This window comes from Vulpes vulpes, chromosome 1 (assembly GCF_048418805.1).
Source record: "Vulpes vulpes isolate BD-2025 chromosome 1, VulVul3, whole genome shotgun sequence".
Lineage (NCBI taxonomy): Eukaryota > Metazoa > Chordata > Mammalia > Carnivora > Canidae > Vulpes > Vulpes vulpes.
Genome location: NC_132780.1, coordinates 120191062 through 120208621, shown reverse-complemented (window position 1 = coordinate 120208621; position 17560 = coordinate 120191062). Strand labels below are relative to the sequence as shown.

General features: G+C 40.7%; 1 protein-coding gene across 4 annotated transcripts in view; it reads left to right on the top strand.

The window, feature by feature from the left end:
- Window positions 1–11645: 11645 nt before the first annotated feature.
- Window positions 11646–17560, top strand: part of IGSF11 (immunoglobulin superfamily member 11) — a 123738-nt gene continuing 117823 nt past the window's right edge. For all 4 annotated transcript variants that reach the window (XM_072724121.1, XM_025990106.2, XM_025990105.2 and 1 more), the window contains exon 1: window positions 11646–11802. In XM_072724121.1, the coding sequence (XP_072580222.1) occupies window positions 11751–11802 (52 nt within the window). In that variant the 5' untranslated portion in view covers window positions 11646–11750. The remainder of the gene's footprint in view (window positions 11803–17560) is intronic.

The following is a 17560-nucleotide window of genomic DNA, read 5'->3' as shown; positions in this document are numbered from 1 at the left end:
TTCCTTTGCTTGTGTCTCTGCCTTTCTTTCTGTGTCTCTTATGAATAAATAAATAAAATCTTTTAAAAAAAGAGAATATTTCAAGAAAGATACATTATAGAGACCTGCCAAAATCTCTAGGACAAGGATAAGTGTACTATTCCATAAAAATTTGATGTGTAATTAGAAAAGAGCTGGTTATTAAAAAAAAAAAAAACATAATAGAATCTTAGTAAGAACCATATATCCAGTCATATAAAATCTACCAAGGGTAGGTCTCTTAGCCTAGATTCCCTTGAAAGTTTACCCTGAGACAAAGGTTTATGTAGAGTTAGCTTAATTAGAAAGTAATTTCAGAGATCAGGGTTAATTGTTGAGGAAATGAAAAAAGAGAGGGAGGAAATGCCAGTCCAGGATGGATTCACTGTTTCTTGGTTACTGTTGATTATGCTGGGGCCTTCTGCAGAGCTTGAGGAAATAAGAACTGACCCCCTTGGAGAATGCAAGGCAGTAGGCTTATCCACTGGCTCCCATCCCACATAAGCCAAGAGTAGCCCCATAAGTGTTGACATCCCTGTGCTTCTAGGTTACACACGTCAGTCCCACCAAATTCCTGCTCGTGTTCCAGGCAGCAGTATCCTGAGTAGGGAGAGGTACTTGGTGTAGGTCACAGCAAAGCAAATTAGTGTCAGGTTGTATCTGTGAGTAGCTGATTTGAGCCTGCAGCAGAGACTGGAATAAGAAGGGGGCTCAGAAGATCAGAAAGGCTGCATAAGACCGGTCTAATCCCCTTCCTCTAGGAATACATGGTATTAACATGTAGATTTGGGTAATAATGATCAGATATATATGGATTTTCTACAATGATATGAAAGCCATGAGCCAACTTATTGGAATTAAATATCTTTGAGGCCATCTAATATTTTCTTCATTGTGTTACCATAGAAACACAGCATGGCTCACTGTTGTTAATTCAGTTCCAATTTTTATGGGTTATTACTGATTTTATTATTAATAGCACATAAAATCCAGGTATTATTTAATCTTTCAAGTGCACTAACCATAAAATTTTAAATTGTAAGGAGTGGCAGTGATCACTGAATTGTGTAAGTATCTTCTAAGGAAGAATGTTCATTAACGGATTCAGAAGACAGGCTGAAATGCAAACAAACAATTCTTTAGTACTAAAAAGTAGCAGAAATAGTTACCAGTTCCAAATTGCCAAACAGGTTGCTCATTCAAATAGAGGTGTTAGGGTATAGTGGAAAGAAGGCTGCCTTTACAGTCAGAAAGGTTGGGTTTTACTATTTGGGTTTTACAAACTTAAGAACTGTATGTTTTTGACCAAGCATTTTAAAGATTTTTTTAAAACCTTGGTTTTATTCACCTGGGAAAATGAGGGGGAAACTATCTCAGAGGGTTGTTGACAGGATTTATTTATTTATTTATTTAGTTAGTTAGTTAGTTTGTTTTTTGACTATTCATTTGCCTTATTTTTAAAACATTTTTTTATTGGAGTTCAATTTGCCAACATATAGCATAACACCCAGGGCTTATCCCACCTAGTGCCCCCCTCAGTGCCCATCACCCAGTCACCCCAACCCCCCGCCCACCTCCCCTTCCACTACCCCTTGTTCATTTCCCAGAGTTAGGTGTCTCTCATGTTTTGTCACCCTCACTGATATTTTCACTCATTTTCTCTCCTTTCCCTTTATTCCCTTTCACTAATTTTTATATTCCCCAAATGAATGAGACCATATAATGTTTGTCCTTCTCCGATTAACTTCCTTCACTCAGCATAATACCCTCCAGTCCCATCCACGTTGAAGCAAATGGTGGGTATTTGTCATTTCTAATGGCTCAGTAATATTCCATTGTATACATAGACCACAGCTTCTTTATCCATTCATCTTTCGATGGACATCGAGGCTCCTTCCACAGTTTGGCTATTGTGGACATTGCTGCTAGAAACATCGGGTGCAAGTGCCCCGGTGTTTCACTGTATCTGTATCTTTGGGGTAAATCCCCAGCAGTGCAATTGCTAGGTCGTAGGGCAGATCTATTTTTAGCTCTTTGAGTAACCTCCACACAGTTTTCCAGAGTGGCTGCACCAGTTCACATTCCCACCAACAGTGTAAGAGGGTTCCCTTTCTCCACATCCTCTCCAACATTTGTTGTTTCCTGCCTTGTTAATTTTCCCCGTTCTCACTGGTGTGAGGTGGGATCTCATTGTGGTTTTGATTTGTATTTCCCTGATGGCAGTGATGCGGAGCATTTTCTCATGTGCTTGTTGGCCATGTGTTGACAGGATTTAAATGAAATTCTCTGTTAATGCAGATAGCATGGTGCCAGCACATAGCAAGTATGCATAAATATGGACTGAATTTAAATCTGAAATGTACATGTGACACTGGCTCTGATCCACACGCTGATCAGGTATTTACAAGACTGGAAGGCATCTTTCTACAATTTCTGGTGCTTTTTATGGCTTGTTTTTTTTTCATGTTTTTTGGCTACTAGGTAAGATGTTACCTCTTTAGAAAGATAATCTCTGCTGGCTGTAATCAAATAGGACCTCACCTTTTTTGAAGTAAAAGTTCATGAATCTCTTACCTCCTTCTAGAAAGGCAAGAACCTCAGGACACTTTAACTCTGAAGGCAGTGTTCTTGGTGGCAAACAACATAAATTGAAGCTGGTTAATTAAAGCAGGAAAGGAGAAGATGGGAAGTCTAAAGGATCAGAAAACAAGCAGCAACCAAAGGAGGCTAGGTCACCAGAATGACATCATAGGAACAGTCCAGAGATAACCAATGCTGGAACCAGGTACTAGATGTCACAACTGGCGTCATAGCCACAATTACCTCTCTTCAGGGGACAGTAGAATGAATTCTTTATTCCTTCCTTATTCTTATCCCTGAATTTTTGTGACACTTGCTTAAGATTCATAATCTAGAGATGAGCCTCTCCAACTGGCTAAACGTACTGTTATGTGAGCATGCTATAGTTGCTAGGAGTTCAGAAAGCATTTTTGGCATTTGCAGTGGAAGATAGACTCTGATTCCCACTGAGAATAAAACTGGGGAATTCTTGAACATTGAAAGAAGAGTCTTGATGCTTAGCAGTCAAAAAATACACAGCAATCCTTCCCATAGTGTACTCTTTCAAATGCTCAATGTCTACCAATACTTTTTCCCCTTATATTTATATTTTAAAAATACATAATGTGTATATCTTCTCACAACTGTAAAATCACTCAATTCTACCTTAGGAGACAATCCGAAGTCTTATGATTATTTATGGTTCCCAGATTTAAGTCCAGTGGTGATATCCATTCTTCTTTTTGGGTTATTCTTATGTCCTGATATTCCTCAGTCTGTGGACTGACTATAAAATTACCTGCCACCCATCACACCCTAATAAAACAAGAAGAGGAAGGAAACAAAGTTAGTTGAAACTGTAAATATGTAAATGACACAGCAAGGAAAAGATAGAAGTAGAGGATACAGACATTATTTCTGAAACTAATTATTAGGCCATAGTTATGTTAATTCTGCATCTTTATGAGGTAACATTCTTTTTTTTAATAAAGATTTTATTTATTTATTCGTGAGAGACATAGAGAGAGAGGCAGAGACATAGGCAGAGGGAGAAGCAGGCTTCCTGCAGAGAGCCCCATTCAAGACTGGATCCTGGGACACTGGGATCATGCCCTGAGCCAAAGTCAGATGCTCAACCACTGAACCACCCAGGCGTGCCAAGAGGTAACATTCTTTTAGCACATTCATAGAAAGTACTTGAGTTTCAGTCCAGGCCTTGAGTCCAGAATTTTGGGATTTAAGTATATTATCTTACTTTAAGCAATGTGGTAGCATTAAAAGAATTCATCTACCCCAAGGCTCTTCATACTGCTTTTACTGTTCTCTGAGAATGGCATCTCAAAGCTTTGTTTTCAATGTGCACTTAATGAAATAATCATATGATTTTTTTCTTAATCCTTTAATAGTGAATAACTTTAATTTTCATATGTGAAACCAATTTTACATTCCTGAAATAAACCCAATTGGTGTGATGAATTAATTACCTTTTTAATATATCACTGAACTTGATTTGCTAACATTCATTTGCATAATGTAAATCTCTATGTGCTGAAAATTGGCTTATCTTTTCTCCCATTATCTTTGTCAATATTTGGTAACCAGTATAATGCTAGCACTGCAAAATGAGTTAAAGAGAGTTTCATTTTTTCTTTATTGTCAAGTAATTTGCAAAAGATTGGAGATTTTGCTTCCTGAACATTTGGTGAAGCTTGCTGATTAAATCATCTGGACCTACAGTTTTACCAGTAAGAAGATTTTAAACTATTACTTTAAGTATCTTAATTACATGGGACTATTCATATTTTCTGTTTATTTTTGAGCAAGTATTAGTAAGTTCTGTTTCTCTAGAAATTTGTCCCTTTCTTCTAAGTTTTCAAATTTATCAGCATAAAATTGTTCATTATTCTCCTTATCATTTTAATCTCTATAGCATCTGTAGTGATGTCTCCTTTTCAATTATGATATTATTTGAGATCTCTTTCTCTTCCCCTGTCTCTCTTATTTTAAATTTTAGATAAGATGGTCAGCAAAGGCTTCAATTCATGTGCATGTGAGAAAAGACCTACAGGAAGTGAAAGGAAAGCTATACAAAATGTAGGGAAAGAATAATTTTGTTGGTCCCAAGGCAAACATGTTCCTGTTTGTTCAGGAGATGTTGAGGAGGTCATTGTAGTGAGAGCTGAGCGAATAAGGGGAAAATAGAAGAAGCAATTAGATAAGGAGGGACTAGATCCAGTTGGGCCTTGTGATAAGCAGAGTAATGGCCCCCACCCTGAAAAGATGCCCACTTCCTAATTCCTAGAACCTGAGAATATGTTCCCTTACTTGGCAAAAGCAAATTAAGGTTGCAAAGTGAATTAATGTTGCCCTTCAACTAACCTGGAGATGAAGAGATTATCCTGAATTATCCAGATGGGCACACTGTAATCATAAGGATCCTTAAATGTGGAAGAAAATGCAGGAGAGAGAGTCAGAGAGACAGCAATGTGAGAAGGCCTTGGCCTGATGTTGGTGACTTTGAAGATGGAGAAACAGGGCCATAAGCCTAGGAAAGTAGGTGGACTCTAGATGCTGGAGAAGGTAAGGAAAAGGATTCTCCAGAAAGGAACACAGTCCCACAGCCATCTTAATTTTAGCCCAGTGATACCCATTTTGGACTTCTGACCTCAGAACTGTAAGATAACAAATTTGTGTTGTTTTATACCACTAGATTTGCAGTGATTTGTTAAAGCAGCCATAGAAATCTAACACAAGCCCTGTGGTTTATAGTAAAGACTTCTACTTTCACTGTGAGTGAGATAGGAAGTCATAGGGCAGAGGAGTGATCTAATCTGATTCAATAGGATCATTCTGGATGCTGTGATGAGAATAGACTATTGAGGAATTCCTTCCCCCTTGTAGGTTTTGGCTTGACTATCCCATATTTTATTGAGGTCTCATCAATTTTGTTTAAGATTTAGAAAAATATAATTTCACATTTCTTTTGTAATTTGGGGTCTCCACTCTGTTTTGTTGCCAGAAATAAAACTCTGAACTTGCTTTAAAGTTCTATGGAAAACTCGGAATTTGAACCAGCCAAAATGTGATTGCAAGTACCACAATATATAAAATCAAGTGAGAGATTGAAAGAGATTAGTTTAGGTTAGTGAATACTGGTAAAAGAGACTTTGAAAAATATTTGAAAATTATTTTCCTTGCATTATAAGAAAGAGAATACAAAGAGAACACTGAAGTGACATAAAATGCTTCTTATGCTGTTGCCCTTTTCAAATCCTAAAAATCATAGTGCACCATCTTAGATTTTCCATTAGGATAAATTCAGTAGCACTTTGTCTTAATGGCCCCTGCTCAGAGAGTAACTTTACCTGAAAATAAATGTGTTCATAATATTCTTAAAGTTTAAATTTGATTAATATATAATGTATTAATTTCTGAGGTAGAGGTCAGTGATTCATCAGTCTATAATGCCCAGTGCTCATTACATCATGTGCCCTCCTTAATGTCCATTACTCAGTTATCCCATCCCCCCAACTTCTCCCTTCCAGCAACCCTCAATTTGTTTCCTATGATTAAGAGTCTCTTGGGGGATGTCTGGGTGGCTCAGTGGTTGAGCATCTGCGTTGGTTCAGGTCATGATCCTGGGGTTCTGGGATCAAGTCCCATGTTGGGCTCCCTGTGCGGAGCCCACTTCTCCATTTGCTTATGTGTCCACCCCCTCTCTGTGTGTCTTTCATGAATAAATAAATAAAATCTTTAAAAAAAACTCTTCTGGGGATCCCTGGGTGGCGCAGCGGTTTAGCGCCTGCCTTTGGCCCAGGGCGCGATCCTGGAGACCCGGGATCGAGTCCCACGTCGGGCTCCCAGTGCATGGAGCCTGCTTCTCCCTCAGCCTATGTCTCTGCCTCTCTCTCTCACTGTGTGACTATCATAAATAAATAAAATTAAAAAAAAATTAAAAACTTTTATGATTTGTCTCCATTTCTGATTTCATTGTTTTATTTTTTCCTCTCTTCCCCTATGACCCTCTGTTTTGTTTCTTAAATTCCACATATGAGTGAGATCATATAATTGTCTTTCTCTGATTGACTTATTTTGCTTAGCATAATACCCTCTAGTTCTATCCACATCTTTGCAAATGGCACGATTTCATTTTTTTGATGGCTAAGTAGTGTTCCATTATATATATATCTCACATCTTTATCCATTCATCTATTGATGGACATCTGGGATCTTTCCATAGTTTGACTACTAGGAACATTGTTGCTATAAACATTGGGGTGCAGGTGCCCCTTTGGATTAAACGTGTTCATAATAAAAGGACTTACAAGAAAAGAGCCAACTTTTCCCCAAATAGATGAAGATGTGAAACTTTGCTTCAGCAATATTCACAGTGGCCATAGGGATTAACTATCGTAACAAGGATGGAAATACTGCTTGCCTTTGTGTAAATCCTATCTAGCACTGCTCTACCAGAGGACTGGGTAGAAACTGACAAAACGAGCAGATATCAGAAAGACTAAGCTGTCAATATATCTAGGTTATAAATTGATCCAACATTTGAGAAGGAAGTGTTAAAGTATGAAATGGGTTCTTTAACATAGAATAAAGTTATTGGCTTATCAGTTATTCTAACAATTCCTTTCTTATCTTCTCCACTCCTTTATTGCTATTTATTGTATTTTATTTATTTGTTTATTTATTTATTTATTTATTTATTTATTTATTTATTTATTTATTTATGGGGGGGAGAAGAGAAAGAGCTAGCGCATGAGCCAGGGAAGGGGCAGAGGGAGGAGCAGACTCCCCTCTGAGCAAGGAGCCAATGAGGGGCTTGATCCCATACTCTGGGATCACAAGCTGAGCCAAAGGCAGATGCTTAACTGACGGGGCCACCCAGGTGCCCCCTTTATTGTTATTGTTTGTTTATTTATTTATTTATGAAAGGGAGACCATGCATGAGGCAGGGCGGAGGGGGTGGGGGAGAGAGAGAGTCTCAAGCTGACTCTGTGTTGGCCAGGCTTGATCTCACAACCTTGAGATCATGACCTGAGCTGAAATCAAGAGCCTGACAGCTTAAACGACCGAGCTACCCAGTTATACTGATTATAATTTTAGAGCCTAATCCCCTCTTCCCAAAGGAGAAGGGGGAACAATTCATTTCAAATTTTACTTTTGAAAGGACCAAGCTCCAGTCTAGCTTATATATGGTCCTAAGTAGCTTGGTTAAAATAGTTACAAAAAAACAAAAAAAAAAAAGTTACAAAAATGAGTCACTGGATCAAAAAATATTTTCTAAATTTAAGAATGATCTTATAAACTATTCCATGGACAAACATCCTCAAAAACTTAAATGCAATTAACTTTTAATTATATACATAAATGGAGAGGTGTAGGTGCTATTAATAATTTAAAAATAGCTAATTAAAAATAATATATATTTGGCTTTGGAAAGCCTTGTAATTCCCTCCGTTTCTCTTTCTTAATTGTTTTTCTCCTAAGCTAATATTAAAATTAATTTCCCAATCTTGAACGCAGAGTAACGGTTGAAAGATGATCTAGCATTTTGATGGGTGGAGAATAGAAGCTGGTCTAGGATTACATTTGGATTTGGATAATCTATATTTAGATACTTAGGAATTGACTATATTCTCATGTCATCAATGTTTTCGAGCCAGGATTATTATGACACTGTATCAGAGTCCTTTACCTTAGGGTTCCTGGTCCCAGACATTCCCCTCTCCATTTCTTCTTTGGTCAGATAGACCAACTAGAGCTCCCTTAGAAGGGGTTGGGGATGTGGCATCAAAATGAACAAAATTTTATGGGCTACTTATGCTGGGGTAGCATGGAAATGGTAGGAGTGGGGTGGAGATGGGACAAATGTTGGGGCGGCACCTGCAGTGTTCCCCACAGACAGTTGTAAGACACTATGGTATATACAAATCTCTTCAGATATTGGTCTGTAAAGAGAGAAAAGAAAAAGACTTTGTGGTGTGGTAGGAAAACAACTATAGGATGAATGTCAGAAAACCTTGGTTTCAGTTTTGGTATTTACAATCCCTTGATCTTTTGGAGACTTAGTGTATTAACATGTAAAGAGGGGTAATAATACCTACCTTATCTACCCCCTGGGGATTGCTGGGAAGATCAGAGCAGATAATATATGTGAAAACACTTAGAAGTTTATAAAGTATTACACAAAGGTAAGACGTCTGTTGCTTTAGCACTTGGAATACTTAAAAGATTTAAAGAAATCCTACTGTGGTCATAAAGTAGATTAGGAAGAAAGAGTCTGGGGAATTCATCATTACTAATAACAAATTTACTCAAAATACATGCCAGTGGTATTATCTCTGTGAACTAAAAAGCATGTTTTTTTTCTGTTTCCTGTGAGAGTGTCCTTTTGGGATGCTCTGTGTACCGCACTTAGAGTTTCTAGAAGTCCCAATCTGCTTCCTGTGAGTCCACCATCTACCATCTGCCCCTGAGCTTTCGGGCAGCCAGATTGCCGCCTGAAATCGGATCCCCACTCCCCCTTCAGAAGCCACATTTCCTCTTCTACTAAAAAGGCTACTTCTCCTCCTAACTCACCAGCTCCTGTTGGTAGAAGGTAGAAGTACACTATGGTGACTTAGAGGCAGGAGAGCGACTCTTTCTCTGATTCATGACCTTGCAGATACACCCCATGTACAATTATGAGTTTTTTAAAGGGTGGGGGTCATATCTTATACTTTATGTTTAACCTTCAAGCTAACCAGTGTCTTACACAGTGTAGATACTTAGTAAATACTTGCTGAGTCGATGTGCTAAGAAATATATGAGGCAATTTGCTTTATCAGGGCTTTTCATCCTAGATTATTAGGTTAAGAATGAATATTCTTTTTTTTTTTTAAAAGATTTTATTTATTTATTTATGGTAGAGAGAGAGAGAGGCAGAGACACAGGGAGAGGGAGAAGCAGGCTCCATGCCGGGAGCCCGACGCGGAACTTGATCCCGGGACTCCAGGATCTCGCCCTGGGCCAAAGGCAGGCTGAGCCAAACCGCTGAGCCACCCAGGGATCCCCAAGAATGAATATTCTATCTCAATATTTAAATCTGGGATGATAAAGAAGTGAAGACCTATTCTGAGTAGCACCTGCCACTTGAGAGCTTCCTTGCTTTTCTTCTTATATTACTCTCATGCCCTACTTGGGACTGGGTTTGAATGTGGGAATATGTGCAGGACTAAACAAGGAATTGAATTGGATGGAGGAAAATATGTAGTCCTTGCCGTGGCACTTAAAAGAATGAGCCCAGTGATGAAGTCATAGTTGAAGTTTAAAATTTCTGTTATTAATGTCAAATAATCTATGCTGTCATATTCTTTTTTTGCCATTAGAAATCTGGTAAGGGATTCTAACATATTGGAAGTAGTGAGCAAAGTTGAAGCATCTTCAATTAATAAACTATATCTTTTCAGGGTATTGGTATTAAAGGTGATTGGCATTTCTTAATGTGTTCTCTCTCTCTCTCTTTTTTTTTACTTAAAATTATAACATCACCATTTTCCAAAAAACAGTGCATCCATAATTTCACCATCTTGATACTGTTATTTTTGCATTTATCTTCCGATCTTTGTCCAATGTATGGATGTTTTACTTACTTGCTTTTCTTCTGTGCATACTGTTTTCATTCTGAATTGCCCTGGGAGTATTATATCTGCCAGATGGAGGCTCAAAATTTCTGAGTGGCTCCAAGAATCCTAATCGATGCTGCTGTAGAAATTGACATTTCCCCCTGGGGGAAGGCATGTCCAAAAATTTTAGAAGGTTCCCATTGGAAGCTGAAGCAGAAAGTGACTATGGGCTGTTAAAACACCAGCGATCCAATGGAAAAGGAAGGCAGGTTGGCTTTTAGAAGAAGAGAAGTAGGTGGATATTTAAGTAAAATAATTTCAGATGCCAAGAACATATCTCTTCCCACTTACCCAAAACAAACAGGAAACAAAAAATAAAAACCTAAAGTAATAATCACTATAATAAAATCACCCTCTCACTAAGTGACGAAGAGTTGAAGTTAGTTTAGGAAAGCTATTATGTGGGGCACCTGGGTGGCTCAGTGCTTGAGTGCCTGCCTTTGGCTCCCAAGGGGAGCCTGCTTCTTTTTTTTTTTTTTTTTAAGATTTCATTTATTTATTCATGAGAGAGAGAGAGAGAGAGAGAAGCAGGCCCCATGCAGGGACCCGACGTGGGACTGGATCCCAGGACCCCAGGATCACACCCCGGGCCAAAGGCAGGCGCTGAACCGCTGAGCCCCCCAGGGATCCCCTTGCTTCTCCCTTTGCCTATGTCTCAGCCTCTCTCTCTCTCGGATGAATAAATAAAATCTTTAAAAAAAAAAAACCCAAAACATCTGTAATGCTTAAAATGGCAAATTTTAAATATCAGAGGCTGAGATAAATTTTACTAAAAGGGCAAGAGAAGACAGTAGGGGTCTTTGCTAGAAACGGGGAGTGAGGGGACTAGTATAGACCTTTAATGCTCTTTTATGGGGGAAAAAAAAAAACAAGAAAAGGTAGTGGGGTTGGGGGAAAGGAAAGGAAAAAAAAAAGTTATGAAATGGAACAAACCTCAGCGATTCTTAATTTTGCCAGATTGCACAAGAGAAGAAGTGGACAACTAGAAATCACCTGAAAAGGGCCGCGGACAATCTTGCTGCTCGCAGGTGGCGGCGAGTCCCGGGCGCGGGCTCTGGGGGGCGGCCCGGGGCGGGGCGGGGCTGGGCTGGGCTGGGCTGGGCGCCCCCCGTCCCCCGCCCCCCGTCCCCCGCCCCCCATCTCCTCCCTCCCCCCGGGCCCCGCCGCGCTCCGGGGCCGCGCAGGTGCAGGTGGCGGGGCCGGGCCAGCTGCGCGCCGCGCCCGCTCCGGGGGGGCCGCCAGGCGTCGCGCTGGAGCCGCGGTTGCCCCGGAGACCGAGCGGCGAGTGGGCGGCGCGGAGCGGGGCTGCTGCCGGGTCTGGGGCGGGCGCGGGGCGGGCCTGGGGCGGGCCTGGGGCGGGCGCGGCGGCCCCGGGGCGCGGGAGCTGCACTCGGCTCGGCCGCGCGTCCCACGGTCCCGGCCGCGGCGGGCGGAGCGGCTGCCCCAGGAGCGCCGAGGGCCCGGGCGGGCGGCGGGCGCGCTCCCCGCGGCCGCGGGATGACTCCTCCGGGCTCGCCGCTGGCGCCCCTGCTGCTCCTCTCCCTGCACGGTGAGTAGCCGAGCCCGCCGGGCCCGGGGCCGCCCCGCCCGGCGCAGGTGGCGCAGGTGTGCCCCAGGTGTGCCCCAGGTGTGCCCCAGGTGTGCCCCCAGGTGGCCCAGGTGTGCCCCAGGTGTGTCCCAGGTGGCCCAGGTGTGCCCCACGTGGCCCGGGTGGAGAGGTAGCCGCCCCCGCCGCTCGGTCCCCGCATACCCGACCCGCTGCCGACCCGCCGCGCTCTGCCGGTCACCCCGGGTCACCCCGGGTCACCCCCGGTCACTCACCGGGCGCGGCGCGAAACCGTTTCCGTGATCCCGCGGCTCCGGCAACAACAGAGGTGCTTTGAGATAAAGGAGAAAACTTTGAATTCTGGCTTTACCGTGACCTTCAACTAGCACATGCAGCTTTCGCTGAGTCTGTGATCTTTGCTTTAAGAATAACTGTACAGTGCGCTACACCATGTCCGAAAACACTGATTTTTTTTTTTTTTTTTTGTGCTCTAGCTTCTTTCCCAAAGCATTCACAAGGGCTTACAGAAATGCATAATGTGCAGCAGCGTTAGAACAGAAAGACTAAACATCTGGGTAGTTTTCTTAGTTTTTTAAGGAAACTGACTTTCCACTCTCGATTTCATCTGTCTTGCATTTTATTTTTCCATGACTAGCCGTCCTGTTTAACTCTGATTTTCACCTAACACAGTGTCCTCCTGTGAGCGCGCTGTCCTTGGAATCAAGTTTTCTGTCCCGTTTAATTGATGAGATTTATTCCGGAGGTTTCATTTATTCCGGAGGTTCAGTGATTTGTGGAATATTGTGGTTAGCCTTATTTGTTTCTGGAGATACCAGTATGTTTCCCATAGTTTTGTGGCCTCACTTCAACTGATAATGTACCAGGGATCTTGAAGTAACTTCATGTTAGTTGACTTAAATTGTTGGAATTTATTTAGTAGGGGAGAAAGAAAGACAAAATTTTGCATACTTTTTCCATAGATGCAAGTGAAGGAAATCATCAAAATTACAGAGAACTTTCCTAAAGTTCAGTAGATATATTTTTGGTGATGACGTGTAGACAATAATTAAGTGAACATGAGTACGTGCTTGCAAGTTAATTTTGTCTGGTTACCCTTTTGAAGGGGCCGACATTTTTCTCTGTCCTACTTCTCTCAAGTGTGAAATAATTAGAGCTTTTTATACAATTCTTTGGATATAACTGAAAAATGTTTATAAATATTGCTATAAGAGCTGCTGAAGTTTTGGTAAAAAATATTCTTAACCTTCATCTATTACAATAAATGCTGCTCTCTTTTTGTAAGTAGCATTTGTGTATAGTTTGTTTTTGAATTATTAGGCAGTACTTTAAAGAGTGGATGTAATTTGCAGAAGCAGCCTTACAAGGTCATCTGATTTGTTTCCTTTCCTTCAGCAGAACTATTCCTCAGCTGTCCTAGGATGTTTTTAGAGACTTCCAAGGACAATTCAGCCTTCATGATAATCTATTCCGTAGAAGCACTTTTCACCCTCAGAAATGAACAGTTGTGTTCATTTGCTCAACATATATTTACTGAGCTCCCACTCTGGGGCTGGTGGAAGACTGGGATGCACAGGAGCTTGTCTGCAGCCCGTATGGAGTCTGCCTTTTTTAAAACAGGCTGTAAGCATGCAAAATGATTCATGATATAAGGAATATATATATAAATACACACACGCATATATATATGATTGCTATTTATTAATGGTGATAGCGAGGAAGACTTCATAGAAAAGTTTTCTGTAATCTGGACTTTAGGTTGGATTTGAATTGGCTGACATGGGGGTCGTTGGGCCTGCTTTCCTAGTCAGAGGAACAGCTTCGGTGAAGGATATGAAATGAAAAATACTGGGGCATATTCTTGAAAGGCCAAGTGTCTCGCTGCTAGAGCAGGAGATGTGTGCAAAGGAGAAAGGGCTAAAAAAAGTAGTAAAAGAATAGTAGAGAGCCTTGAATGCTGAATTTGGGATTTATTCAGGAGGCCATGGTCTCCTTAAGATGGGGAGCGGAGGGGGGTGAGCAGCTGTTGTGTGTGCCTACTTGTGCCCAGCATAACAGTCCCCAGAGTATACTGTGTCCTGACTGCCATTAAGTTCTTGAAGTCAAAGACAAAAGTTGTTTTGAATGAATTAGGGCTCATCCCTAGGACTTAGAATGAGGAGAAGGGGTGGAAACATGAGCAAAGTGGCTTCATTATGAAGGAGGAAAAGAAATGGAATGCTGAGTAGATAACTGTTGTAGCATTGGCCACTACGAAGGCGTGATACACGAAGGGTAGAAACAGAGTCTTGCATTTTTGAAAGAAAGTGGATGTCAAGAGATTCTGGTTTTTATTTTTGTTTGAGTTTCTGTAGAGTAACTTCCAAGGGAATTTGGACTGAAAAGTTGGCTTCTATATAGTTTTACCAATGGGTTAGATATATCTGAAGTGGTTTTTTGTACTACTTGTGTAATTCCTTGAAATAGCAGTTACTTTTCCAGAATCTGAGAAAGTCCTGTAAAAAGAGAGATCACATGAAATGAAATGAAAATGAAAAGAATTATGAGCCTAAATGTTAGCATTCTGAAAAATTTCTTGTGAACTTTGATTCCTTAGTTCTAACTTGAATTATGTAACTGCTTTGGAAGGATTCACTTTTTAGCAGAAAACCTGTCGTTTTCCCTACATGAAAGGTGACAGCCACTGGATGAAAATTTTAGAGAAATTAAGCTTAACACACTGTATATTCAATGTGGACTATTCAGGAAGCAATTTAAACATGAAATCACTAAGTGCTTCTAAAATGCTATGCTTAAGAACTGGTGTCAGGCTTAAGGTAATGATGCAATGGGTAAAGATCCCCATTCCCCCTCCCCCAAGTAACAGTATGTTGCACATTTTCAAATGAGTTTTCACACTTTGATAGTGGAAGCATTTATAATGAAAAGTCTCATTTGGATCTTCATACTTAAGCCATGTGATTTAGTGCCAAACAAGGTGATGTGCTGGTACACAAGATTCTTTAGTTGCAATGAGTCCTACAGAACAAGAGACTGGAAATACTAGCTGAGTTGAGGGGAAATTGTGGCACTCCCACTGAAATTCTCATCTTCCTTAGTTCATTTAGAATAGGGATTCTGAATTTATAGTTACCTACAAAAGTGATATTTTAGGCAGTTGGAGGTAGGATTGCGGGATTTCTGGTAGCTTGCTCACTTCAAGTATCCCCCTCCTTTGTTTGATAAGGACTGTCTGGCACTCAAATATCTCACCCTTGCATTTTGAGAGCATCCCTCAGACCATCTGGAGGCTCTGATACCCTCCTTTAATCATAATTGAGACTAACTGGTTTCAGAGGGGTTGTCAGTTCTTGGGTGGTATTCAAAACGCCATATGAAAAAAAAAAAAAGAAAAAAAAAAGAAAAAAAAAACGCCATATGATTTGAACTGAATTTGGTCTTAAAAGTGGGACGTTATTTAGTTACTTATTAAGCTGATCTTACTAAATTGTGGAAGGATTTTTTTTTCTTTCCATTAAAGTTTGGGTAATTGATTCCCTCCATACTGGTTTCCTACCACCTAGAAAGAGCAGTTTACCTTTGTGATGATTTAAAAAAACATGAAGTTAGTCAAAGAAATAAAATCTGTTTCCTGATTTCACAAATGATAGACTCGGCCATTGACCTGGTACCAGTTCATCTTCATCATTGTCAGATACCACATAGCTGGTATATGGTGTGACTCTGCGTCACATGTATTATAGGACGATCATATTTTAGCAAATATCACTAAAATTTTTATGTTTATAAGAAAGATTAAAAAATACAAATTTGCCAATGTGAAAAAAAAGCCTGTTCAATAAAAAGATTTTTTAGAAGAAGTCTGATTAGTGGTTTCCCTTCATTTAGCATTTTGATCTTGAGAAAGGTAACAAACTGGGACGCCTGGGTGGCTCAGTGGTTGAGCATCTGCCTTTGGCCCAGGGCGTGATCCTGGAGTCCCACATCGGGCTCCCTGCAGGGAGCCTGCTTCTCCTTCTGCCTGTGTCTCTGCCTCTCTCTGTGTGTCTCTCATGAATAAATAAACAAAACCTTAAAAAAAAAAAAAAAGAGAGAAAGTTAGCAAATTGACAGTCTTAGATGCGCACTTTTATTTTTATTTTTTTATTTTTTTTATTTTTTTATAATTTTTATTTATTTATTTATGATAGTCACAGAGAGAGAGAGAGAGAGGCAGAGACACAGGCAGAGGGAGAAGCAGGCTCCATGCACCGGGAGCCCAACGTGGGATTCGATCCCGGGTCTCCAGGATCGTGCCCTGGGCCAAAGGCAGGCGCCAAACCGCTGCGCCACCCAGGGATCCCAGATGCGCACTTTTAGAAAAGCATTGCCAGTAATGAAGTTGAGATGCCAGAAGCCCTGAATTCAGGAAAGTCTTGTACTACTTAGAGTTCTTTGGAAGAATCCCATGTTCTCATTAATGTTGATTCTTTTCTGTCCTCTTTCATTCTCATCTTCTTCCATTTTGGAGAATGTTCTATAGTTCTATAGCATCAGGGTCTTTTAAGGTAAATAACACCATTCATGGTTCCTTCCAATGATTTAACTCTACCTCGTTTGAGGATACATCACCCATGGAGTCAAGTAGGCCAACCCAAAAATCACCCTAGAAGCTGGGCATTGTTGAGGATATGTGAGAATGTGGACATAGTTTATGCTAGTATTTTCCCCTTGTTCCATGATGTCAACTCTATGATATAACTCGGTGTGTGTGTGTGTGTGTGTGTGTGTGTGTATGTGTGTATGTGTACGTACACACATATGTATATATGTATGTGTGTGCTTTCTGTAAAAGACATTATCATACCTGGCACAGAGTAAGTGCTCAGTAGATACTTGAGAATGGACTAAGTGAGTGGTTACTTATATAATTGCTAATCCTGAGTGCCTGGAGTACCCGAAAAGAATGTTTTTTTCCCCCTTTTAAAGAAAAGTAATTTTTGTTAAGCATTTTTTTTAGGGATTTGGTGCGACTGTATCAGCTTCAGTGTATCTTTAAACCTAAGTATGTATTTTGTGAAGCAGAGGTGATAGAGATCTATTTTCATAGACTTTTCAGATTCTATGACTTTGGAAATTAATTTAAAAATATAATACAGATCTTTCGACACTGATTTTTAGCTTATTTTTAATCACAAGGCTTTGAAATTGTCTATATTTGAAGTATTTTTTTCCTAAGGAATTTCTGAAGATGTTGCTCCATGCAGTAAGGAATGACCTTGGACTTTTGGGTGTTCACTTATAGCCATCAAGGTTCCCATTTCCATGCCTTGTATTCTTCATCCTGAGGGCCTGTATGTCAAAACTAGTCTCCCAACGAAATAAAAACAAAAACAAAAAAGGGAAAAAACTAGTCTCCCAAGAACAGAGATATAAAATAACAGCTGTGTAGGGACGCCTGGGTGGCTCAGTGGTTGAGCGTCTGCCTTCAGCTCAAGGCAGGGTCCTTGGGATCAAGTCCCCCATCGGGCACCCCACAGGGGAGCTTGCTTTTCCCTCTGCCTGTCTCTGCCTGTTTCTCTGTGTCTCTTCTCCGTGTCTCTGTCTGTCTAAAAACAAAAACAACCTGTGTAGTCTAAGCTCAACATCCACCCCGCCCCCCATCACAGATAGATAGTACTGGACTTTGTTTTAGAAAAAGGAGCATTTAATTAGATGAGCCCTGTGTGGAGGCATCATCGCCTTCTCCCAAGGGAGATTGCCA